The 27479-nt window shown below is 40.3% G+C and overlaps 1 protein-coding gene across 2 annotated transcripts; it reads left to right on the plus strand.

The window, feature by feature from the left end:
• The first annotated feature begins 1317 nt into the window (after positions 1–1317).
• On the plus strand, positions 1318–25721 carry LOC118779694 (hepatocyte nuclear factor 4-alpha-like). 2 transcript variants are annotated; one of them, XM_036531894.1, is made up of 10 exons: positions 1318–1480; positions 19272–19446; positions 19772–19866; positions 20267–20373; positions 20840–20995; positions 22669–22756; positions 23188–23340; positions 23876–24112; positions 24639–24761; positions 25263–25721. In XM_036531894.1, the coding sequence occupies exons 1-10, from the start codon at positions 1432–1434 to the stop codon at positions 25403–25405; spliced, it is 1326 nt and encodes a 441-aa protein (XP_036387787.1). In that variant the 5' UTR covers positions 1318–1431; the 3' UTR covers positions 25406–25721. The 2 variants fall into 2 exon arrangements, with proteins under 2 accessions (XP_036387787.1, XP_036387786.1); XM_036531893.1 differs by lacking the exon at positions 1318–1480 and adding an exon at positions 17089–17222.
• Positions 25722–27479: the final 1758 nt, after the last annotated feature.

A 27479-nucleotide genomic window follows, 5' to 3' on the forward strand; every position in this document is an offset into this window, starting at 1 on the left:
GTAGGCTGTAGAAGGGAATATAGAAAGGTTTATGTATACTTACACACGGCTGCTATGTAATAAATACATTTACATTTATGTTTATTAATTTGACAGATGCTTAGTATAGATACTGAATCATTAGTGCCATCGCAGTTGTGAGAAACATCACATTTCAGCCACCAAGCCTGCACTGCTACAAGCTTCAATCAACAAGGCAATAAGCAATGCAATTTCATTTATGAGAGGTAAGTGCACAAGTGTGGCTGAAAAATTAAGGATTATTACAAGCATTACATAAGTATTATTGGTACTGTATCTGGATATTTTATTTTGGACCATGCTGATATATTTAAATCTGGAAAGCCCATAAACATTAACTGTTTTTCAGGCTTGTCTGTGTTCAGTCTCTGTGCTTTGTCCAAGCGAGGCTTGGCCCTTCTATTATCTGCATTCACTTGTCTTCTGATTCATTCATCTTTTTGTGTACTTTCCATGTTTATCCTCACGTCTTACAGCGAAAGCAGCAAAACTCTCAGTTCTTCAGAGTGTAAGCCAACGGAATGCAGGCACTGGCTGGGACCACAACGCGCTCTTTATAAAGAGAAGTCTTTGCACACCGAGCAGTTGTAGGCCAGACAATGCAGAACTTCTGCTAACGATCCACAGCATTCAGCACGAAACGATGCACTGCTTCACGCAAGACCTTGATTATAAATATTTTATATTATATATGTTGTGCTGATGAACGTCTTAGGAGCATCTAACTTGACGGAAATGCTGAATGTAAAGTGGTACCATATTTTAACAAATGGAAAGGCCAGTTAGTGTAAGTTACACTCAAGTTGCAGACCTCAGAACGAGAGATTGTGTATGCGCCTATCTGAACCTTTTTCAGCGCCAGTTTTATGTATATTTCCCCGGGAAATTTGTTAGTGTGAAGTCCGCTGTGGTTTAAATATTCGGCACCCACAGAATTAAACAGAAAAACCAAAAGTGAAACTCACTCGCAAACGTCACCCTTTATCAGGCTAATGAGTGTAGCAGGGGAAGAAATAGGATTACTCGTGGTGTGGGTTATATCCCAAAGAGTGTGTTGAAACCCCTGTCTTTTATGTGAATAAATGTGAACAAATTATGAAGACCAAAGCAAAAAAAAAAAACAAATGACAGTAAAAGTATATTTGTATGTTAATTCTCTTGTTGCTATAGCTACGGCTGCCATATAGATTGGTCTCCATAAGAGCCTGGTTACTGTTTAACCTCTCCACCCACATTTGTACAGATCAGGAAAATCAATAAGATAACAGCAGGAGAGCGGGCCTTACCTTGCGCCAACAACACCTTCCACAAAGCAAAGCAAGCTGGGCCAAACTGCTACATTTCACACATTACAGCGTTTAAAAAGTACGCCAAAGACAAACCCCAGTTTCGAAGAAGAGGCGAAAAGATATGGTCAATGTTAACTCACAGGTCAACACGAGTATGGACACTCCATATGGTGAGTTTTTGCTGTGTTGAATTATTTTTTTTTGCGCTGAGCTGGATTGAAAAGAAAGAGACTTTGGAACGGGTTGTTCTGTAAAAAAAAAAAAAATACTTACATTTTAGCTTTTAGCTTTGTGTTGAGGAGTCTGATGTTTTAGGAACTTGTGCAGATGGGAGAGGAGCATTTGTTTGTCTTCGGCTGTCCACCTGGTGGAGAAAACACTGCATCCATGTTTGTGGGTGTTAGACACATCATCATCATCAATTTAGGAGAGGTTAAAGCTATTACAAAGCGCACTATGTAACCAAAAAACACGTAACCACAATGGAAGCTGGGGATACTCCATCCACATGAGTGTGAAGGGGAGATCTGGGAGACAGCAGAAGACCAAACAAGATGATTTGTAAAAACGTTTATAGTATTAGTTTAGAAGACCAGACTCTCAAAGTGTAGGTGCTTATTAAATGACATACAATGCCAGTTGGAGTGTATGTAAATTGTGTGAATAACAAATGTATGTGTACTGTTTCTGAGCCACGACAAACCTGTCACTGGAGCCTAGTTTTCTTTTATTACCCCTGTTGTCCAGATAATATTCAAATATTCCCAAAACACAGAGACATAATATGATGCAGTCACCGTGTTATAAATACACCAATACAATATTGTCAGATATAACAATCTTTCTGCATTAAAAAAAAAGTGTTTTGAGGCCTCATTTACTTTCACGTTATCCCACCAGGGACGGTTTTTCGGTTTGTCTCTGTGTTTATATAATGTAATTCGGATTGAAAATGCTGCATAAGACTTTGAAGAATTCAGCTTATTAAAGTGATTCTGGGATGATGGCTTGGATGAGTAAAAGATAAGGTGTTAGCAATAATGTTGAGAAAGGAATCAGATGATGCAAAGTAAACATTACCATTGTGATGACAGGAAAAAGTGAAGGGACAGTGAAAATTAAAAAAAAAAAATCTTGAAAGAAAGACCCCCAAAAAGCACAAAATTCTGAGTACTGCCTTTAAAGCAATTAACATTTTATTGTTATTGTTGTTATTATTTCCTACAATTAAATAAAACTCTTCCCAGTGTATTTCGTTTGCCATATACATATTTTCTTAGTTTATTTTTTCTCTCTTGGTTTTTTTTGGGTTTCCATCATGTTTAATGCACAAGTAAAATAACTGAATTACAGTACAGAATCAACCATCTCTAAAATAATATGAGCTAAATGAAATTGGCGTCTGTAAAATATTCACTAGACAATATCAAATATAAAAAATGGAATGATGCAAACGGAATTGTCACCAGTGAAACAACACATTTGATTGTTAGGATGTTAGGGAAGGTGTGTATTATATTCATTCAAAACAAAACAGCAGCTCTATCCATGTAAAACAGAATTTAAGTTTCAACATCACTCCTATCAAACTAATTTGAAATGTGTAGGATATCCCATTTTTCAGTTGCTTTAAGTATCATTGCCTGCTCTAGACCTATGTTCCATTTTATGTATTAATACAGTGACACAGAGTCTCAAAGCGAATCTCAGCATTGGGAAGTACATAAAAAACTGATGTGTTTTTCCTTTGTGTTAATTAAAAATCACAGACAGAAAGTAATTCATTTTGCTGTATATTGTATCATCATGGTATAAAATTTGTTTGCATTCCTTTGGCTGGGGAAAGGGATTTACTGCATATTTTTTGCATGTGTAGCATTTCCAATTGATTCATATCTTGGCAAAGGCATCAAGAGGCCTTTCACTCATACCAAAAGCACTGAAATGATTATTAGTGTCAAGAAGGAGGACATTGGGGCTAATGTCATACCTGTGCCATCAGAGGCATTTTGCTGGGGCTAATGTGAAACCACAACCAATCAGAAGCATTTACCAAGGCTAACATGAGACCAGAGCCAATCAGAGGGATTTGATTGCAGCCCCTCTCCTGATCAGATTGGCAAACGCATTCTGTAGCGAACACATTCTGAGCAGAAAGTACTGTTCTCCACACTCCTCTCTATTCGTGGCAAGGTACATTTATGATCCTCCAATAAATCCGTCAGTAGTGAAGCTATGGCTGTTTGAGAAACGACGCTTCTGTAGTTCCCCTTTCTCTATTCATTTCCCCACCACCAATGTGCTGCCGTTGAAATCTGGAGTGGTGTGTCATGCCCAGGTGGAGCAGGAGAGGGCGAAAGGGTTGAATTCAAATCCCAAAAGTGAGAGAGACTTGTGACGTAGTAGTTGCATCAGATCCCAAAAGTGAGAGAGCTCTATGACATAACAGTCACACTTCCTCCCTGATATTGTCAACAGTCGCATGCTTTAAATTCTCCCCAATCGTTGGAGTCAATGTGCAAGACTGTCTTTAGCCTGCTGCTACTTATCTGTGCAGTCTGTGTATGCCTCAGGTCATTGTACGATGTGGGTAACTACTCATTAAAAGACACATGTTGAGCTCTCACAGTAACAGTAAATGGACTTGAATGACTAAACAAATGTGCAGGTCTTTACAGTGTTGGAGTCCATGCTGTCATTTTACAGGTAAAAATTTACATCTCCGATGTAAATAGGTGGCCTGCCACCAGCACCATGATAGATTTATAGTTTTTAAGCATCATTCAGTCCTCCCACACATCTTAGAGGGGTAACTGATATACTGTATGTTGCTGGAAAGAATTTGTGGTTGAATTGTCACAACCATGCATTTGTAATTATGGGCCTAAACGTCTCTGCATATGCACAGGTATCCCACATTACAGCCTATGGCTGAAACCCCCGATTCCTGGCGTCGTCTATCTCTGTTGGGCCACAGCGGCACTATTTTTAAAAGATTCAGCTTGAATCCTGGCTATGCCTTTAGAGATTTACATTTATAACCGCAAAAATGGCAAAGCTGAAAACCCTGGAGTTTTTTTATATTTTAAAACTTCACAAATCGATAACGGTCAAACCTGCACCCTGGGAAACATATCTAACAATATGATATTCTTTTCCTTCTTCTCCTCCTTCTTATTGTCATTAGATAATTCAAATTTAATTGTCCATCACATTATTGAAAAACCCTGTTATTTATGACCAAGTTATACAGCACTGGCCCTTCACATAGCTTTTATTGCAGACAAGTACCATAGAAACTTCTCGCTAGCATGGTCAACAAACAGGACCTTGTTGACAGAAGGCAGAGAGAGTATCGACCTGTCATGTTGTCTCAGACACTTACAGTGACCTCGTGTCCATTCCCTGGATACTGAGGTAAGGCCACGTTTGGTTTAAAAATGTGGTGCGCTGTGCGCCTAAATATAGTACCCCTAATCCATGCACCCTCAGGCTCCACCATTTCCAGAGTCCCCAGCCCAAGATCTGCACCCCACTGTAGGTGTGCCCCAAATCTGTGGCAGCCTCACTTACAGTACCCACCATAACACTCCTGGCGACAACTTTGCTCTGAACTGAGATACTGTATGCGTAAAGGCTGATTGGTCTAAAGCATCTTAACGAGTGTGTTCCGGTGTGTGGATTACTACATTACATTACATTATTGTTATTTAGCATTCACTCTAATCCAGAGTGACTTAAATAGGTTACAGTTTTTATGTTATCCATTTGTATAGCTGGATATTTACTGAGGCAACTGTAGGTGAAATACCTTGCCCAAGGGTACAATAGTAGTAGGCCAGCAGGGATTAGAACCAGCAACCTTTTGGATTAGGAGCCCTGCTCCTCATCACTACACCTCACTGCTTCTCTATGAGGTCTCTGCATTACAAGAGCCTGCCCACTGCTCTGCCCAGTCATGTTCCCCTGGCCTCTGGGGACCGATCCCCTTAGACTGCTCCTCACTGCTCCTCATGCAGACCTTTCCTCTTACCATATCGTAAATCTGGCCTCCAGCTCTGATCTCACATGTCCTGATAAGCACTTCTGTGTAAACTGACTGGCTTGAGTTGATTTGTATTGTTTATCTTCAGGTTGAGCCCTTTTGTCGATTATATGTTACAATGCTGTTTTTCTTGTAATCTGTGTTTAACTCTTTTTTTTAACCTACGCAAACAAACCATCAACCCAGTTGCCAACTAACTAGATAAAGGAACGGACTACAAAATTTGCACCTAATGAAAAATCAGTAACTAAATAGTTAACATTACTATGAACTATCTTCAAGTATATATAAACAAGAAAGAGCTGAAAATTTAAAAAGTGCTTTACAAACATTAAAAATTACACATGCATTTTAAATATAGGACCTAAATATAGGATCTGTTGAAATGTCTACTATAAAGAAGAGTAATTTCATTACCAATGCTGAGACTGAGCTATTTAACTCTCACAGCCATAATCTGCATCAGTGGTCCTCAAAGACAACCTCACGGACATTTTGGTACCCACAAGAGGTGTCTGTCATGCCTGTGAGGCATGTTTTAACATGGACTACTAGGCTAAAATTGCCCATTGAAATGGAACTACAAACAAAAGCTTTTCTTTTTGACAACATTTATGGGTTAAGCCTTAACATTTTTTTGAATAAAACGCCCGCGCACACACACGCTTATTCTCACATTCCAGTCCTCATGCCAAGCTTGCACTGCCATAAATTGGAGGAAGACACTTCATGTACAGCTTTATACTGTGGGTATGTGATTAACCAGCAGGGGTCGCTGGTGTATAATAAGATGGACAAACCTGGCCAACCTACCCATCTCATCCCCAGGGGATCAAAACTAGTTTGTTCCACCACTGTGGACTCCCAGTCATCATTGATAGAACCTCAGCCACATATACAGGTCCTTCTCAAAAAATTAGCATATAGTGATAAAGTTCACTATTTTCCATAATGTAATGATAAAAATTAAACTTTCATATATTTTAGATTCATTGCACACCAACTGAAATATTTCAGGTGTTTTATTGTTTTAATACTGATGATTTTGGCATACAGCTCATGAAAACCCAAAATTCCTATCTCAGAAAATTAGCATATCATGAAAAGGTACTCTAAACACGCTATTAACCTAATCATCTCAATCAACGAATTAACTCTAAACACCTGCAAAAGATTCCTGAGGCTTTTAAAGACTCCCAGCCTGATTCATTACTCAAAACCGCAATCATGGGTAAGACTGCCGACCTGACTGCTGTCCAGAAGGCCATCATTGACACCCTCAAGCAAGAGGGTAAGACACAGAAAGAAATCTCTGATCGAATAGGCTGTTCCCAGAGTGCTGTATCAAGGCACCTCAGTGGGACGTCTGTGGGAAGGAAAAAGTGTGGCAGAAAACGCTGCACAACCAGAAGAGGTGACCGGACCCTGAGGAAGATTGTGGAGAAGGGCCGATTCCAGACCTTGGGGGAGCTGTGGAAGCAGTGGACTGAGTCTGGAGTAGAAACATCCAGAGCCACCGTGCACAGGCGTGTGCAGGAAATGGGCTACAGGTGCCGCATTCCCCAGGTCAAGCCACTTTTGAACCAGAAACAGCAGAAGCGCCTGACCTGGGCTACAGAGAAGCAGCACTGGACTGTTGCTCAGTGGTCCAAAGTACTTTTTTCGGATGAAAGCAAATTTTGCATGTCATTCGGAAATCAAGGTGCCAGAGTCTGGAGGAAGACTGGTGAGAAGGAAATGCCAAAATGCCTGAAGTCCAGTGTCAAGTACCCACAGTCAGTGATGCTCTGGGGTGCCATGTCAGCTGCTGGTGTTGGTCCACTGTGTTTTATCAAGGGCAGGGTCAATGCAGCTAGTTATCAGGAGATTTTGGAGCACTTCATGCTTCCATCTGCTGAAAAGCTTTATGGAGATGAAGATTTCATTTTTCAGCACGACCTGGCACCTGCTCACAGTGCCAAAACCACTGGTAAATGGTTTACTGACCATGGTATTACTGTGCTCAACTGGCCTGCCAACTCTCCTGACCTGAACCCCATCGAGAATCTGTGGGATATTGTGAAGAGGAAGTTGAGAGACACCAGACCCAACACTGTGGATGAGCTTAAGGCCGCTATCGAAGCATCCTGGGCCTCCATAACACCTCAGCAGTGCCACCGGCTGATTGCCTCCATGCCACGCCGCATTGAAGCAGTCATTTCTGCAAAAGGATTCCCGACCAAGTATTGAGTGCATAACTGAACATAATTATTTGAAGGTTGACTTTTTTTGTATTAAAAACACTTTTTTTTTATTGGTCGGATGACATATGCTAATTTTTTGAGATAGGGATTTTTGGTTTTTCTTTACTTTTTTGCCAAAATCATCAATATTAAAACAATAAAAGGCTTGAACTACTTCAGTTGTGTGTAATGAATCTAAAATATATGAAAGTCTAATGTTTATCATTACATAACAGAAAATAGTGAACTTTATCACAATATGCTAATTTTTTGAGAAGGACCTGTATTATGCAAAATTTATCAGAAGTTGCTTTTACATGAACCGTTTGACGTGACGTGAATAACTAACTGGAGAAAATCTGAAGGTATTTGAAAGAAGAACCAGGAGTGCAAGTGCACACAATCCTAAGCACACATTGAGTAACAGCGCATTTCACAGGCAGATTTACAGACACTTGGGTTTGTTCATCCAAGCACCTTTCCTGGGTTTTATTTTCTCATTGTAATCGCACAGGTGCCCTTCATCAGAAAAGGCCTTCTGTTTCCGTTTGCTGTATTTATGAGGGTTAATTGGTGTACAGTAATCAGACCTCACAGGTACGGTAAAGAGACTGTGGAGATCTCTTGGGGGGGAGTGGAAACAGAGCTGGAACCTTTCTGTTTGTGCAGAACACTGAATGATTCCACAGCAGAGTCTCAATGGCTGAACATTCCACCGATAACCTACGCTGGCGTCAGTGCTGTAATTAGGACGGGGCATGAATGGACAGCAGCTAGTGTCAATAACAGGTCCTTCCCTCAACTAATGCAAACAAGCCAACACATGTGTCATCACCACCACAAAGCCAGACGCATGCCACTTATAATAAATCTTTTTTTTCCCCCAGATTGCATGTTTGATTTTGCCCTCGGTCAGTTTTGCACTTTTGCACTCCCAGTAATGAGTATCACAACAATGACAGGCGTTGTTGCTCATACTACTGATATTGTTAGCTGGAATTGCACACTTTAACAGGTATGAGTGAACAATGGAAAATGTCTCTTTGCTTATGACTCATAGTGTTACAACAAATCTGTGTCAGAGAGCGAAGCTTTCTCATGCCAACCATTTGATACTGTTGATTTTATTAGGTTCACACAAAGTAAATGTGGAATATGCAAATCAGGTTTGAGTTCCTATTATTTTCAGTGTGTGAACACAAACCTTTTTATCAGGGGGATGGAATAATGTATTGGAATAGTTTTTTGAGAAAGAGAGCTGGGAAGCTTAAGCAACTCGAAGCAGCAGCTGTTGAGACTTCTTTTGGACTATTTCTAATTGATTCTGATGTAATTTTGGTGACAGGTATTTTTTGCCCTGCATAGCTCCATGAGAGGTTTCATGTCATTTTCTTTGGTTGAATAGATGATGCTTATTTGCATGCCTAAAGCATCATAATATCACATGCCCTGGGTCCTAGGTAAACAGCAAGATGGCAAAAGAACATCATAACTAATACATGGAAGCTCAAGTTAAGTGAAATCAGCAACTAAGAGTGAATTTGGCATGTCAGAAATAAGGGTGTGCTCATGCAGGGGGGAAAAAAAGAAATGTTCATTTATGAATGTGATAGAAAATCCCACTTTAGAACTATTGTAAAGCTCAAGTAAGAACCAATATCCCGTGTTTTCAGTGATTAATCTTTGTCATTAATGTATTAGTTTACACATGTTAATTTATTGTCTAACACATTCCAGTTGTGCTACATGATCAACACAATCAAAAGTGACTTGTAACCATGAGTATTTCCGTTTTGCATGTCACGTGTTTCATGTCCACAAGGTGGCGCTATTTATCAATGTTGTAAACCCTCCCAAGCCTTCATGTATTCATTTAATATTACTATTATATTAGATACACTGACAGACCATCTTTATAGTTCAGCAGTTTTACTGTATCAACACAATGATTTTAATAACTCAATTTAATGCAACTGGTGTACAAGGCTATTATTGTATTTTCTGAGAGTTTTAAAATTAAAGCAAAAAAATATTGATTTGCAGGCCCATGAGGCAGAACTACCTTAAAGGCTAGGAGTAATTAGCCAGAGTAAGACAAGGTAAAGAAAACATTTACAGGGTTAGATATGAACTTTTGCCGAATTTCATATTTGGAACATGACACTTGGAATCAGAGTATCCACTGAATATCAAACACCATGACAGCTTGTGTCACATGGTCAAATGTTTGTGAGTTACTAAGTTTGCTGTACTATGTGTAACGTTTTTGGGGTGGTATTGATTTTAGATTTTGTGGGGAACTTCACAAATGTGCTATCAGCCTGTCTTACAAGGTCCAACTGCTAAATAACCAGTAAAACTACACATCTCTGTCTCTCACCACACCTGGATGAATTTATGAATGTAAAGATTAAATATTTGAAAGAGTAAAGATCTGAGAGAGGGTTGTGTTGGTTATTCTCTTGAATTCCTCAGGACAGACTCAAAAAATAGGTCTATTTTGGCTGAAGTAACCTCCGTTAATTTGCTGAGGGACTCACGGGGGAGAGCCCGGTTAGCTGTCCATAACCCTCAGGCAGAGATGAGAGCTGGCCTGCAGTCTACATTAATTCTCAGCAAAAACAGCAGTTAATCATTACGGGAGCGTTATCACGCTGTATGATTGATTTACAGAACACATTGATCCAAGAGTTTATTGACGCAATTGTTTACTCATTTAGTGTACAAAAGGCTACTTGAGGTTTTATTAGTTTATGGCAGGAACAGAGGATGTGTAGAAATATACACATTTGGTCAAAAATTAAAATTGTCTATGTTTTAGAGGCGTCTGGGCTAAAACAACACAGTCGGCAAATTCAAATAATATGATCAATACTACAATTCCTGTATTAGCACTAACACTACCCCCACTACTAATGATAATATATTGTAGCAACAATAGGTCCACAAGGAGATGTGTCACACTGTATTCTACTTATTGGCCAAATACCTACATGGAAAAACTTTGTGAGCTGGCACTGGGATTTATTTTTCCAAATGATTCATACAGTGTGCGTTACATGACAGGCAGCCACTCTAGCTCCAAGACCACGAAAATGGATACAACTGGTTCAGTGTCCTTGTGATCAAAGTATTCACTGTGAATCATAACATTGTGGGTTCAATCCCCAGCCGAATCATACCCTACACTCTTGCCTGGCACTGTGAGCCTGGTGACCTGCCCTCTGGGTACCAGATCATGCCGCTGTTTCGTGTTTTGGTCTGGAGCTCTGACCCTATGAGCTGGAAGGCACAGCTCCAGCATAGCCCCCAGCACACAGTTACCCAACAGCACAGTATGGTGGAAGGAACAGGCCTCTGTAATATTTGTGTATTATGATCTGCATGTAAATGCGGTTGATTGATAAACAATGAAAAGAGGTTAAACAAATTTGATATCCTTGGGATGCTTTTTCTTGGAACCTTTCCCCTTAATTAACCATCTCCATAAGAATGGCCCAGTGAGTATTAACAGGATAGTTTTCCCCCGAAAAACAAAAAAGAAAACCAAAATAATCATTCCGGATTATATAAACCTGAAGGTAATACAAATTACTGATCTAGAGAAGTCAGCACAGAGGCAATGACTTGATACCCCCAGTTTCTTAATACAGTTATAATTTCACCTGTTATAGCTCTGTGGGATGGTCAAGAATTCCAGATCTTGGTCACACATTAAACTGACCAATTAAATTTGGGTTTTCCTACATCTAATCGTTATATCAGCTTTTAGATATCTTACCATGACAAATATAGTAGACAAATTACAGTTTTATGATGGAAAGAGTAAGGATTGATTTATTCCTTTGTGACACAGTACTTTCACTTTCTTCTGCTAAGTCATAGACCAATAAAAAACAGCACAAACATGGCTTTCCAAAGCTTGACTTGGGCTCAAAGCAACACATTTCCCCATTTATCTACAAAACAGTGCACAGTGCCTCAGAGTTTGTGCTCTCTACTGCATTGTCTCCTCTGAGACATTCCTAGCAGACAGTGCTCTCCCTCTGACTGATTTACTCAAAATCGAATCCGTGATCACAGTGAGACCTTGGCAGGGTGGACACACACTTGACTGCGCAGGGAGCGGCTTCGCATGTTAAATTTATTTGGACTCTCTCAACACACACCATTTATTTCATGTTCTGGAAGCCTTCTTGCACAAAGAGAGGGCTCTCATACAGCCCTGCGACGGTTGCGAAAGACAGAACTGAACAGATTCAAATATGAGAAGAGATTAAATGGGCAGATTAATATTTCCAGCAGAAAACCTGTATCGCGCTGACATTCTCGCAGCAGCCAAGCTGGGCTTGCACAAGCTGAATGGCGTTGTAGATAGTTATCTGTTGACAAGGTCTTGCTCCGTGACATACTCACGTATCTCCGCCATCTACCAGAGCTAGGCTGCGCAGGCTTTTTACTGGTTCCAAATATGCTGCGGCAAGCATATTGTCCCTGTGCTTCTTTCTCTCTTATCAATATTCAAACACATCCAAGCCATAAAATGGATTGTTTTGCTTTAGACGGGCTCCTTCTGAGAGGAATAGCAGTCCTTAATGTATTCCATATTCGGTAGTCCCCCGAGAGGCCCGCTCAATCTCCGAGGTCGTTCCCTCTGACTCGTTTTTTAGTTTGCGGTTCTTCCACCTTCCAGCCTGATCATGCCTCCGAAATGAAAAGGTATCTTTCAGGGGAAAGTACAAATAGGCTGTGGTTTGAAATGGAGTTTGGTCAGTGGTCGGAGATTCCTATGCATAAGATAGACAGGACTTTGTTCACAAACTGGAGTTTGAATTTTCAGAAGGGGAAATAGAGGCCTTTATTGTTGACTTTTAGCCCCGGGCAAAGTGGATGAATGATCCTAGGACAGAACTTGTCCGCCGAGTGACATGAGTTGCATATGGAATGAGACCAGGAGAAACAGTCTAACCACTCTGGCATTATGTCCTTATGTTTGAGTTACCAAATCAGTTAAATTATGCAACTATTACTTTTGATATTTATATATCACAAAAGAGTTATCCGTCTCTGAATAAAGTGTAAAATTTGCTTTAAATTACATGTATATGTACTTCGGCTAGAAAATAAAATGATCAGGACAGCAGTGTGGTGTAGTGCTGAGGAGCCGGGCTCATAACCAAAAGGTTGCTGGTTTGAATCCCTGCTGGGGTACTGCTGTTGCATCCTTGGGCAAGGTACATAACCCACAATTGCCTCAGTAAATACCCTTCTGTATGAATGGACAAAATTGTAATTCGCTCTGGATAAAAGCATCTGCAAAAATGACAATAATGTAATATAATGATATAAATAAATATCTGCTTAAGAGCTGAGGATTTGTTCCAAAAGAAACTGTTACTTTCATATATGTCTCTGTCTCTTTTATGTACAGAGAGCATTTATGTCTACCCATGCACAAATCCTTTTCTTTGACCTGTATTCATGTATTTCTTGACCAAAAAAAAAAAAAAAAAAGAAAAATCATGCAGAGCCTGACAGCTTAGTTTTCCCTCTCTCCTTTTGGGTGGTCAGGTTCTGACTGAGGAGGGAGGAGAGTATTCTGTTTTCTCATCCAAATGAGAAATTGTAAGTATTTCCACAGAGCAGTGAAACATGTCTTAGAGTTAAGGAACAACCTGTGCAGAATAAAGCTGTTGACTTCCAGAAACTGAGGGAAATGTTGCATCATCCGAGCTATGACCATCAGCCTCACACTCTAGCACAACCCAATTTTGTCCCACATTTGTAACATTTTCAATATGATAAAAAATAATAAAGGCAGTCCTATCAACAGAATTTTTGAGCTTTTAGACAACGTCTACTAATCAAACCCCCCAAACTAATGGATGTGCCATGTGGCTAAGGGACAAAGTGTGTGTCAGTACATGACAAAGATCCAGTGGAAGTGGATCCTTAGAGTATGGACCATGTTACCACTGGTTTATGTGGCACAAAATACTCACAGGCTAAAGTGGCAAAAAAAACAACAACTTTAAAACCAATTCTGCAAAAATGCAGTACATTCAGCAGACACGCTTATCCAGAGCAACTTACATCAGTTAGTTTTTTTTTACAATGTTATCCATTTATACAGTGGGATATTTACTGAAGCAGTTGTGGGTTAGGTACCTTGCCTAGGGGTACACCAACAGTGCCCCGGTGGGGAATCGAACCAGCAACCTTTCGGTTACGAGTCCTGCTCCTTAACCACTATGCTCCACTGCTGCCCCCCAAATGCATCATGGGAAAGGGTTACCTCCCCAGCAGCTGGACATCAGAATAAAATCTATTGACAACATGAAAATGGAGGCTGTGAAAATGAGTCGCATACACTCCTACAGGCATGTTGCAGTGTGTGCATTTTGCATCTGCAGCATGCTAAGACAGTGATGTCATGTTAAATATGGCTTGTGAACCCGGGAACCTAGAGCCAGAGCCATAAACCGCACTAAACCCTGCATCCACTGGCTTTGTTACTCAGATAATCATACATGGAAGCTGAGAGGCTCTTAAACATCAGCAGCTTTCAGAGTGGGCAGAGAAACACAGCTACTGTACAGATTCATAACCTAACCTTTAATTTATGTCTTTTGGTGTATGAGGCCCACAGATCACTTTCATGATATGATACATTATAACAAAATCATATTAGACACAAAGAAGTTAAGTGAACTTTCACATTAATGACACAGCACACTGGTGACCCACATATTGGTTAAGAGAGCCCCCCTGTAAAAGAAAATAACTAACTCTGCTTTAAGGCGAAGAGGAGTTAAGTTCTTTTCTATAACTATGTGATGGAATTTAGTATACTGTGGGAATGATTTAGTATACGGTAGTTTCCGTTTTTTTCCGTCTTTTACCTCAAACTCTCTTTTTTTTAAACACATAGTTGAAAATAATGAAGTTTGGTAAATTGTATTTTAATTTTATCTTCATTTTCAAAATAATTGGGACAAGAGTGGTTGTAGGGCACTGCATACCTAACTCAACACTTTGATTAGAATTGTGCTCAGCTCACAAATTTGGATACCTGTGGGACAATGCAAAAGGGGTGATAATCAGTTGGAGTTGATTGTTTTGATGAAGATATGCATACAATTGTAACAAATTGTAAGAAAAGGGGCAGCAGTGTAGCAAGGTTGCTGGTTTGATTCCCTGCTAGGTCAGTGCTGTTGTACCCTTGGGAAAGGTACTTAACCTACAATTGCCTCAGTAAATATCCAGCTGTATAAATGGATAAATTGTCAAAAACCCTGTAACCTATGTAAGTCACTCTGTGTCTGGTATATAATAGTAATGTAAATTAATTCGTTTTTATTTTCAAAACACACAATGTACTGAAGAGATGCTCAGAGAAGCACTGTCCCTTTATTTATGTCCAGGAGCTGGTGAGTTAATGTCTCCCATTACAATCAGAGAGCAGCTATCAGGACGCGTTATCCTTTTTATAGTTAGCCACAGCCTTAACCTTGCAGATTGCATTTTATTGAGCTGCGTATTGCTGTTCTCATGACTTCAGAGCAAAATTAAGATGTGTGGGACGATAGGGTATTTAATGACATGAAAGATAAGATATACTCCGTGAAGGAGAGTCATTCCCCCTCATTGCTGTTCTTCAGATTCTAAGATTCTAGTCCTTCAGGTAGATAGGAGCTATGGGCAGCGATATAGTAGAGAATAGGCATGGGCAATCCTACGCTTACAGTTTCCACTTATTTATCAGCTTTAGCAGGGCCTGTGGTGTAGGATTTTATTGCACCTAAAGGGTGTGAGGCCGCTGAGGCAGGAAGGAGTTAACACATTCATCATTTTACCTTTGTATCAATGTGAAGACTATTGACTAAGTTATCAATAGCAAAAAAAAAAAAACAACCGTGGAAACAGTATCTGCTTTGACTGATGTTATGACATAAGCTAACAAAATGTCTTAAACACTCATGCATGTTATTAGCTGTACTGCTATCTGACATGGAGAAGGAGAATTCTCTTCATGTAACAACGGGGGTGGCAGTCTAGGATAGGGTTCGTAGGGCTCGTAACCAAAAGGTTGCTGGTTTGGTTCCCCACAGCGGCACTGCTGTTGTACCCTTGGGCAAGGTACTTAACAGAGAATTGCCTCAGTAAATGTCCAGCTGTATAAATGGATAACATGTAAAAATTGTAAAAAATAAATAAATATTAACTGTAAGTCACCCTGGATAAGAACATCTGCTAAATGACAACAATTTACCTCAAAGGTTTCATCAGGACAGTTATGGTTTAAACCCATTAATAAAGACTAGCAACATTACCTCAATTTCTATATTGCTACCCAGCTGTAGCGTATTTTTTTTGGATCCCACCAGTGGGAATTTCTATGATTACGGTGTTTGTTTCATCAACCAGTTTTGGCCGCCCTGGATTTTATTGATGGTGATCAAGCTGAAATATTGGCTCCTTGCACTTGAAATTCTTCCAGCCTCACCAGGTCAAAATGGACCGGTATCTATTTGCCGATATCAAAGCAATCAAATTCACCAGCCTGGCTTTACAGCTCTGAGGTCTCTGTGCACCAAAGATCATTGACCTATCACTTTGTACAGTCTCTCTCCCTTCTTTAAATAAAAGAGAGAATGTTTGCCAGGTTTTTTTTTTTTTTTTTGCTATGCCTCCTCTACTTGCACAGTGAAGTTGTTAGATTTTTTTTGTTAGATTTTCATATGCAGAATTGAAGAAATTTTATGATAAGCATTGTTTTGGTTAACATACTGAGTTTTTTCAATGATAGAGATATCATAGTCATACTTTTGTCTCAGATGAAATCGCCTCCGCCATGTCTAGACTCATTCTTTCAATTCAAGATGATTATTAAGGTAGCATTTCAATATCATTTCCTAGTTGTGTTATCATGATATAATAATATTAATCATACAGACAAATAAGCAGCTCTTTCTCATTGCTGAGCAATAGGAAAGTATAGTGTATGAAGTGTAGTAAGATGCTGTTCATATCAAACATGTTCAGCCTGGCTTCTACCTGATCTCAGGAGTCTACTGCAAAGAATGTTTGAGCAGAAAAACACTTTTCACTCAGACAATGACAACGGGTAAAAAAAAAAAAAAAAAAACAGGCTGCACGACCAGCACGTAGTGATATAACAGTGGTTTGAAACTGTATGATTATCATTATCAAAGAGAAGAGAGAGAGGGACACAGAGGGAAATCTCAGTTCTGCTATCTCACAGATACACAGTCCTGACTCACCACCGGGGGCTGTGGACTAAACATTAACCCACTCAAGGCTCCCCACCTCTGAGGAAGAGAGGCCAGGGAGGAGGCCCATTCCACCAGTCACTAGTGGGCTCCACTCCCCTGCTCACCGGAGGACACCAACCTCACAGAGAGGTGTTCACCAGCGGGGAGGGAGGGGCTGGTGAGAAAGGGGGGGGGGGGGGGTGTCACACGCATCCCCACAGACAAGTCTTTTTGCCCAGCGTCGGGGCGCTGAGAATGCGTTTGTCAAAAGTGCTGGCAGACATGGACATGGCAGACTACAGCGAGGCCCTGGACCCGGCCTATACCACTCTGGAGTTTGAAAACATGCAAGTGCTCACTATGGGTGCGGGTGAGTCATTTGCTGGGGGAGCTCAGCTCTGAACTTTGGCATGGTTTTGGTGATTGGAAGTTTGGTTGCCTGTGGGTTATTGTTTTTTTTTATTATTTGTTATCACTTCAAATATTAATAGGGCTACAAAGTAAAGTGCTTACATCCGTGACACAATTTAGCAAAATGCAAAAAACACTATGGTTCACTCAGCTTGATATTCTTCATTCGTGTGTCGCATCTTTGGATTTTATATTTTGTGGGGACAGTTTTTAAAAAAGAAAATATTTAGTATTCAGATTTTTTTTGCTTACAGATATAACAATATATCATAGTATAAGATACTTCTTTTTCAAAATAAAAAAAAACGTACATATAGACTTCCAGTCCCATAGTTCCTTGATAGAGGATGCCAAGTTTTTGGGAATGTAAAAGCTTTTCCCATACGTCCAACTCCAGGGTCCAGCTCAAAGAGAGTAACTTCAGTGTTCAATGGATTCTATGCTCATATTACCCTAATGTTATTTCCATTCAGTGCATGTTAGGTTATAAAATTGGAACCTGTAAAATCTACCAAGCATCATGTTATTTACTTCAATTATTGTTATTGTCAGCTCTAACAGTGTAATGCTTAACTGTTAAATTATTTTTATGAGGGAAAAAAATCTACTGGTGAATAACGTGGAACTAGTTAGGACCATTACTACATGAAAATGAATAGTAATTAACCCTGGAAAATAATGACTGAACAAGAGAAGACGGTCTTGTTGACTGACTAACTTGACTGTCTGACTGATTGTCTTAAAAGTTACATAATTCATTAAACAAATACCCAAAGCATGTTATGCATTTTGCCTGTGTCAAGGTAGCTCAAATTGATACAATCTTGTCTCAAAAGCAAAGCATGCATTGAAATTTCTTAGCATTGGTGCCAATTGGCTGTAGCTTAAATATGTTGATTTGCTTTTCCCTTTGATCATCCTGAATGTAATCATCTTATCAATTAATGCAATCACAGTTGCCATTGTTGAAGCTCACCTCTCCACCATTAAAAATTGAAATGAATAGAGTGTGAACTCAGTTGTTTGACCAGAGAAAGTCAATTGTGGTAAAATAATTATCTTCTTATTTCATGAAAATTCCAGAAGCTTAAGAGGACAAGCAAGTAATGGGTGAATCCCTTGATAGTTGACAAAAATAGTTTGGTGCAAAGCTTTAACATCTCATCACATACGTACAGCCTTGTACTTTCTGAGTTAATTTTGTCACTCTCATTTCTTCACTACTTTGTGAATTATCTTCAGAAAATACAAAATTTTACTTAACAATTCAAAGGAATGCCTTCTTTGTTCTATCAAGCAAAATTGCGAGGTGTTCTTGGTCTTGAGCTGTGGCAAAGAAATACCAGGCAATTTCAATGCTATCAAGGTTAAATAACACAGCAAATTGGGGTATCTTATGTACACTAATTAAGGGTAGGACACACGGTCCTCAAAAAGTCAGAACTTGCCACAGAGGAAATTTGTCTCTGTGAGATAAACAAATTTCTCCTGCCATAACAGTAAGCTTGCATGCCTCACTGAGAGTTACTTGCTTCTAAATGGTGCAATCATCAATACTTGGTTGAAACTAAAAGGTCTGCAATCTGATGAGTGAAATTTTTGAACCAATATAAATATTGCAAGGTATAGTTCCTATCTGCTTTGATCTGTCTCCCACACTCACTCCCCTACCTTTACTGGGAGTGTTGCACCTCACTCCCTCAACACCAAATAAAGTGCGTTAAACATTATACATGGGTTTTTCTTCAACGAAAACAATTTCTCTAAATTTCACCATGTTATTGGGACTTGTATTTTTTTTTTTTTTTTTTTTACAATGGATTAACTTCGGGAATGATCAACTAAAAAGGGGATGCATTACTTTCAGAGTGTCCCCTTGTCAGTGAGCTGCACTTAACGTGATTAGAGAATATGTTTGTGAGTGGATTAGGAATTTTTCCTGAATGAATTCTGTTTCGCGGAACATTCTTGTGGCCTGATGTGCGGCTCCTCCTGGTTGTGGTTTCAGATTCCTCACCTGCGGAGAGTGTCAGCCTGAATGCTGGTGGTCACCTGGCGGCAGGAGGCCTGTGCGCCATCTGTGGAGACCGGGCCACGGGGAAGCACTATGGGGCGTCCAGCTGCGACGGCTGCAAGGGCTTCTTCCGCCGCAGCGTCCGCAAAAACCACGTCTACTCCTGCAGGTGAGGGCCCGACAGGTCTCCTTTACTGACCTGAGATCAGCGGCGCCTGTGTGTTCCCAAACCAGCTTAGGCTAGAGATAGAGCGACCAGTTCCAGAAGTTTGTGAGCTCTGACCTCAATGCTTGATCAAAGATACATTTTTGCTGACTGGAATAAATTAAACTTCTGATTCCTTTGCATGTTTTTTTCCCATTACCTGAATTCAGCCTTGTACTTTACAGTGTCACAACACAAACGTATTTCAGGTCTAACTTAATTTGACGTTTTGGTTTTACAAATTTGCTTTTCTGTACATGCAGTACATTGCCTTCTGTTTTATTTCCAGGTTTAACCGACAGTGTATTGTGGACAAAGACAAGCGGAATCAGTGCCGATACTGCAGACTGAAGAAATGTTTCCGAGCAGGCATGAAAAAAGAAGGTCATCTATCAATCTGTCTGTCTGCACATACAAGGACTCTGGGTTTTAATTCAGTCAAAACGTGTGTGAGTTAGGAGCAGAGTTGATTGAAAGCGCTGTCCTAGCTATGATGGCAGCGGGTAGCACTTAGTTAATGTTCGATGAAGAGCATGTTAAGGTCTGTGACTGGCTGCTGCTGAACAAACATTTCTGAAGCATCATAACAGCATGAAACCCTAATAGGCCAAAACACCACAACCTTGGAAAGTTAATGTAAACCACCCCTTTTCTGTTGTAAATATCATGTTAATAGGTCATTTCAAGACAATGACATTGTGTACGATGCACCATGCATTTGAATTTGAATTTGGATGTGGATTTGAATTTGAATTTAACAAATTGCTCCATTTCCCCCCTTCAGCTGTGCAGAACGAGAGAGACAGAATCAGCACCAGAAGATCCAGTTATGAAGACAGCAGTCTGCCCTCCATCAATGCCCTCATCCAGGCAGAAGCTCTGTCCAGACAGGTAAACTGTCAATCCTTATGAGAGGACACACGGACATACCAGACACGTCTACTGTCCAACAAGATGATGATGAGGATATCTCTTTTAATGCGCTCAACATGCTAACTTTGCAGCTAGCTTTAAAGGCTAGCAACAGTCTGTGTATTGCTTTAGCTTCTTAGCTTTAGCTTTGTTGTATCAACCCTTTTTGTTCTTCTTGCTGAAGACAGAAACCCTGAAGATTAGTGATTCTACTGCACATATTTAATATGCCAGATGTCAACCAGGCTTTCCGTGGTCAATCCTGAGAGGACAATGTCACATGTCTAACATGTTCTCCACATGCCAATATCCCAATAATCAGCATTTCCTAAACAAATCCTTATCATGAACATTAGCATTGATGTACTGGAATCAGGCATTAGGTTTGAGTCTTTCAGCTCTTTGAGCGACCCAGCCGTTGTTTTTGATGTCTGTGGAACTGCAGATAACCTCACCAGTACCCATCCTGAACGGCGACATCCGAGCGAAGAAGATGGCGGCCATCACAGACGTGTGCGAGTCCATGAAGCAGCAGCTGCTGGTGCTGGTGGAGTGGGCCAAGTACATCCCTGCCTTCTGTGAGCTCCCATTGGACGACCAGGTGAGGCGAGCCACTGCAATGCAGCCAATCAGGGAATTACATTACATTATTAGCATCTAGCAAATGCTCTTATCTGGTTACATCAGTTACAGGTTTTTTTTTGCAATGTTATCCCTTTATACAGCTGGTTATTTACTGAGGCAGCTGTGGGTTAAGCACCTTGCCCAAGGGTACAACAGCAGTGCCCCTGTGAGGAATCAAAATCAAATCAAACCAGCAGCCTGTCGGTTTTGAGTCCTGCCCCTTAACCACTATGCTACACTGCCGCCCCCCTTTTGTTTAAAGGCAGACAGTACCTTTAAACAGAAGGGCTCCCATTCATACCCATATTGCACTGTGTGGTACCAGAGTTCAGCAAGCATTACATTACATTATTGTCATTTAGCAGATACTCCTATTCAGAGTGACTTACACGGATTACTATTTTATCCAGCTGGATATTTACTGAGAAAACTGTGGCTTAATTACCTGTAATTACATTGCTTTCCCTTTTTTGATATTTAGAAACAAACAAACACCCTTATCCAGACCAACTTACATAGGTTACAACTTCACATTATCCATTTATACAGCTGGATATTTATTGAGGCAATTCTGGGTTAGGTACCTTGCCCAAGCACAGCAGCAGTGGCCCAGTGGGGAATCGAACCAGCAACCCCTTGGTTAGTAGCCCTTTGCCTCACTGCTATACCACAGTGTTGCAACATAACATTAGCCACGCTGCGGTTTCCGGACTCATCAAACAGTGAGAACTGCGGGTGTGAGTACAGTGAATGGACAAATGAATACAATGGTTTTGCGCAGAAGACATCTCTTGAATACATCTAATCTGCACCCAGAGATAAGCAGTCCCCAACCCGTCTGAACTTCCTCAAGCAGTCCTCTGTCACCGTTCTGTCATTACAGCACTATGCTGTAGATTTAAACTAAGCGGCATTTAGAAGCGCAATAAATTTGGCAAAATTACTGCACCTCATTTGTCCTATGACATTTCAAGCTAAATGGACTGAAATGGAAGTGAATAGTTGAATAGTCCTCAGCTTCTGAGCAAGAGGCCTTCATTGAATGAATTAGCATCCATGGAAAGAGTTTGCATGGAAAGGGCCTGTTTATGGGAGGGTGGCCCCGTGTCTGCCAGTCCCCATCCTGTGTAGTTAATGTATTTTGGTGTTTCCCTTCAGAAAACGCTGAGCTGGTTTGTGGTTAAGTCTTTCCCGGGAATGTCCAGAATCATTAACGTCTTGATAAACAGGGCTTGGTAACTGATTCGTGGATGCCGAGTTAATTGAGGCAAAAACAGGTGGATCCTCTGGGAGAACCTCTGGGTTACCAAACCTCCTATTTTCCCCTTTCAGTCTCAAAGAGCAGCTGTGCTTTACATTCAGTAAATCTTCCCTACAGCTGGCACTGCGGTGCCTCAGTAACAGCAGGCAGAGGCAACGCAAGCAGAAAGCATGTTTTCATACTGATTCCCTAGGAGCACAAATAACTTTCAAACTTTCAATAGGCTTTCAAATAACTTGTGCGTGATGAGTTATTTTATTCCACTTCATTATTTTTATAAATATTATGGTTAATTAATATTATGTTGAAGGTAAACATTTGACAGGTACTTTACCTGGTCTATGTAACAATGCAGTTTTGGGAATTGAACCAGGTGTTCTTTCTTTCAGGTGGCATTACTGCGTGCTCATGCAGGTGAACATCTCCTCCTAGGAGTAGCGAAGCGGTCAGTGCTGTTCAAAGACCTGCTGTTGTTGGGTAAGAGAACATCAATTAAAGTATTACTTTTACTGTTCCGCAGTCACCTTTATTCAGAGTGGTTTAAACAGCTGAAATCTGATGCACAATCCATATACATGCGTGAATCATTTACCAATCCAAATCAGATTATCTCAAGTGTCATACCAGGGCTTCAACAAGGAACCCTCTGGCAGCAAGCCAAATGACCTCATCACTACACCGCTGTAGTCCTATCAAACCCTGTACCCTGTGTCTTGAGAAGAGTTTGGAGGCGGCGAGAAAGCCTAAGCCGACATTTGAATACAAATAAAACAATATCTTGCATAGAATTGTAATATTTAGCATAATAAAAATGAAATACTTACAAAAATGTATTTGCCTGTATGTGAGTGACTGTCAGTGACAGTTCTTCCTGAGCGCCAAGCTGTTGTTCTTGCTCTGTAATGCAGGAAATGACCACATAATTCCCCGTAACTGCCCTGAGCTAGAAGTGAGTCGAGTGGCAGTGAGGATCCTGGACGAGCTGGTCCTGCCATTTCAGGAGCTTCAGATAGACGACAACGAATATGCCTGTCTGAAGGCCATCGTTTTCTTCGACCCAGGTACGGTGATAACTGACACCTCAAACTATTTCACATCAACATGAAAACAGCATGTTAGGATGGTAAAACTTTCAATGGCTGTCTCTCTCTCTCAAAGAATGCCACTAGATATAAATGGTGTCATAATATGACAGGGTATTACTGTTGAATGGTTATTTAGTAGGGTTTGGCAGAAAATACACTGTCATGTAACACCACCATTTGAGGTTCAGTTTTTACTGCTTGGTACAATACTGGCAATATAATTACAGGGCACCTTGGCATACAGCCTTACAATTAACGATTATTAATCACTTGCAGTTGACTTTAATGTCTGTAGGTACTGTATTTGATAATTTACCTCAGGGAAAGTGCTTAGTTGGGCATAGCAAATATACACCATCACCCTGGACTAGAGGTATGGCAGGTTTTATTTCATCACATAACCACCCTAGTGCCTTTTAGTAGATGAGGATGGTTTAACGTAATTTGAGGTGGCTGAAAGGTTCTATCTTCAGAGAGTTTTTTGACCCCGCTCCTCACCTTCCTCCACCAGACGCCAAAGGCCTGAGCGACCCGGGCAAGATCAAGCGCATGCGCTACCAGGTGCAGGTGAGCCTGGAGGACTACATCAATGACCGGCAGTACGACTCGCGGGGGCGCTTTGGCGAGCTGCTGCTGCTGCTGCCCACCCTGCAGAGCATCACCTGGCAGATGATCGAGCAGATCCAGTTCGTCAAGCTCTTCGGCCTGGCCAAGATAGACAACCTGCTGCAGGAGATGCTGCTGGGGGGTGAGGCTCTGGGCCGAGACCCTGAAAGACTGACCCAAAAATGTGAAAAGAATCATAATCCAGACCTGTGCCAGACTAGGCTTTGAATCCATAATGCTTTTTATTCATTTCAAGAAAGAATGTCTCTGTCGAGGCAAAAACGAAAAGAAAATCACTCAAAAGAAATCAAGAAATCAGATAATTACACCCTGATTTTAGGAAGTGCAGGGGTAATGGACATGTCAGCAAGTGGCATGCAAATTGTGAGAACATTCATAGCAATTTATTTGTGTGCTCCCATTGTTTTTTGAATGGTGTACGACAGTATTTCAGACCAAAATGAATCTGGGCAAAGGAAGAGTAAAAGATAAAATATTCTTGAACGCTGAAGTGCATTCTCTGGAGCTACAGAAAACCCGCTGAGCCTGAGCGTGTGCTCTGTATGCTTTCTCTCCCTGCCTGTCACACCTGCATCTGCCTACATGCTTGACAGAGGGCGCTGTTGAGACATGGATCTTGAATGTGTACCTGTGCATGGCTATTTCAGGTTCTACTCATGAAACACACCACACCCCTCACTCTCTGCATCCACACCTGGTCCAGGACCACCTCAGCAACAACATCATCGTTAGCAACAACATGCCGACTCCAATCCACAACGGTCAGCTCTGTGAGTATCTGCCCATGTAACATTAAGAAACAGCTGTTAAAAGCAGCACACATTGTATGGGCATTAAATACAATATATTAAAGTTGCTGGAAAGAAAATTGAGCTGAACAATTCACTTTTACCAGCAGAGCGACAAATCTGGCTTATAGGTCTCATAAAATCTGTTGTACTTTCTTGAAAAGGCTCTTATAGCTGTTTGATAGTCTTATGTGGTATGATCTTTAGAGAAAGTGAACCCCAAGGAAGTTTTTAGTTGTACAAATCACATACACAGACAAATGGACCTTAAATATCAGATTTACAAATGCTGGCCATATCCAGCCAAATGCTATCTCTGTACTTTGTTTCTTTTACATGTTTTTTTTTTTTAATTTTTCACAATATTTTACAAATATGATGAGATCAATAATTTTGGTGTTGCGATTTTTACTCACCGATTGCTGAAGATGTGATTAGTGGAAGATGATGATCAGGTGGATGCTGTGATGTTCTCTCCCGCAGCCACTCCCGAAACTCCGCTCCCGTCCCCCCCGGCCAGCTCCAGCTCGGAGCATTACAAACTGGCCCCGGGAGTTATCGCCATGGTACCCAAACAACCCACCTCCATCCCTCAGCCCACCATCACCAAACAGGAGGCCATGTGACTGTCCCAGCAACACCTTCTTCCAGCCTCCGCTGCTCTTTCAGGTTTCCTCTGTAACTGGGCACGGCTTACTGCTGTGCAAATAACTTATGATAGAATTGTTGTACAGGGTGCAGGGTAAAAACGGTTGCAAAATATATACTTGTATATAGACTGATGTGCAAAAGTCTTAAACACATTCAGGAGTTCCATTCCATGAATGTGTGTATGTTCTTACATGGATAAGAAGTACACTACCGAGTTGTTACTACATAAAAATGGGAAAAAAACATTGAGATAACTCACTATTTTAAAAGTTTTACTTCACGTTTTTAAAGTTTTAGGACTAAACAGACTAAAAATTCATTGGAGACTTTTGCACAGCAGTGTGTATGTGTGTGTGTGTGCATTTCTGATACATAAGTGAAGTAGATACATGCATCTAAGGCTGGATTTTTTCAGTCTATGAACTGTTGATCCTGTTTGATTCTTTTCTTAGAGATAACTGGTTAATACAAAGACTTGAGTAGAAGAGTAGCTCCTCACTACAACTCATTGCTTCTGTTTTTCCTACAAACATCAGATCAGATTCCCCACAGATCAGATGTAACCTAAACAAATTATTTTTATGGCTTTATTCCCACTGTTGTATTTTACTCAGGACTGTTTAATATAATGAAGGGAATAAATGCAAATACAACAATGATTATGTTAAAAGTACGTTGGAAGTGATGCAAAACCATTTTGCTCTATTATTAGCTAGTCACATTAATATACTCACAACTACACCAGAAAAGCATAGCAAATGTATTGGTATGAGTCTTGAGTGTGCTATGAGTGTGGCACAGAGGAGGACCTTGTGCCCTGAGGGTTGTTGGGTTCAATCAATAGCACAGGCTCCTCAAACTGGTGTAAGATACTGAATTGCTATTGCTTCAGTAAACATGTTCAAATAGGTACAATGTATGCTGTATACGTAACCAAACATGCTTCCAGGCCAGCAAATAAATCATTTTTTTAATATGAGTGCTTACAATGTATTTTTGTCAGACTAACTGGAAGTAAGGTTAAAACACCAATTAATCCATTTATTTTATTGCATTTGAAAATGTGAAACTTTTTAATTTTGCCCCACAAAATGTTTAACTCTTTGCCTGCCCTTGGCTCTGGTCTTGCCTTTCAATTCAGCATTTTTGTTCTTTTTCTGATATTTGTTTTAGATGATCATTTCAGGTTTAATTTAGACTTTTTTCCCCATTTTTATTTAAAGGTGAATGTAAGCATTACATTCCCAAGGAATTTACCCAGAACTGTACCTTTTCGTGTTCTCCACAATTAATGTATTATAAAAAATATTATCGCTTTTAATATTTAACAAAAATAAATAGTACTTATGTTGTTTCTGTATGAAGTGGTGTAAATGCATTCCTTTATAGTATCCTACCGATACATTTCTTAACTGGACCCCAAAGCTGTCGAAATGTTGCAAAAGTTGAACCATCTTGGAAAAATATGCCTGTAGTGAAAAGTGATTAACGATGTGGGGGAAAATATTTTACTGTTGGGAAGGTTCTAACTAAAGTGTTTTAACTTAAATCAATGGGCAATTAATTGGCTGTTGATACATTTTAAGTGCCCACTCTGTGCAAAATGCCTTAGCCCTTTGTGCATGAACGGTGCTCAGTAAAGGTAGCACATATGTTTTTATGTATAAACATGCAATGCAGAGGGCAGTTTTTGTAGACTCTGTATATAGAATGCTGTAGGGGTATATTGTTTGATGACTAGATAAAAGAGCTCTGCACTCTACACTGCCTTGGTCTGGACGGATGTCTGGTCTTTCAACTTGTGAAATCATTATTAAATGTCAATACTTTTTTATATCACTCTGTGCTGCCACTTATTAAATTACACAATTCACAGAAAGCAGAACACATTACATACAAATAGCTTTACATCCGCCTTACCAATCACAGCTGCACGTGGTTCCTTGTGTCTGCAGGTTGTTGCTGTTGTGGTCGCCATGCCATATAGAATGCTGGTTCTCATTGGGGGGGAAAAAGTCTGAAGCTTAAAAAACTTAACTCATGCATATT

The sequence above is a fragment of the Megalops cyprinoides genome, chromosome 6 (genome assembly GCF_013368585.1).
Source record: "Megalops cyprinoides isolate fMegCyp1 chromosome 6, fMegCyp1.pri, whole genome shotgun sequence".
Lineage (NCBI taxonomy): Eukaryota > Metazoa > Chordata > Actinopteri > Elopiformes > Megalopidae > Megalops > Megalops cyprinoides.

Bases quoted from the DNA above. Each gene is read 5' to 3' on its own strand.
- LOC118779694 (XM_036531893.1), top strand. From the start codon at position 17,108: ATGCGTTTGTCAAAAGTGCTGGCAGACATGGACATGGCAGACTACAGC. The intron at 20,374-20,839 runs GTAAACTGTCAA...GTGGAACTGCAG, and splicing joins CAGAAGCTCTGTCCAGACAG to ATAACCTCACCAGTACCCAT. The intron at 23,341-23,875 runs GTACGGTGATAA...TTCCTCCACCAG, and splicing joins CATCGTTTTCTTCGACCCAG to ACGCCAAAGGCCTGAGCGAC.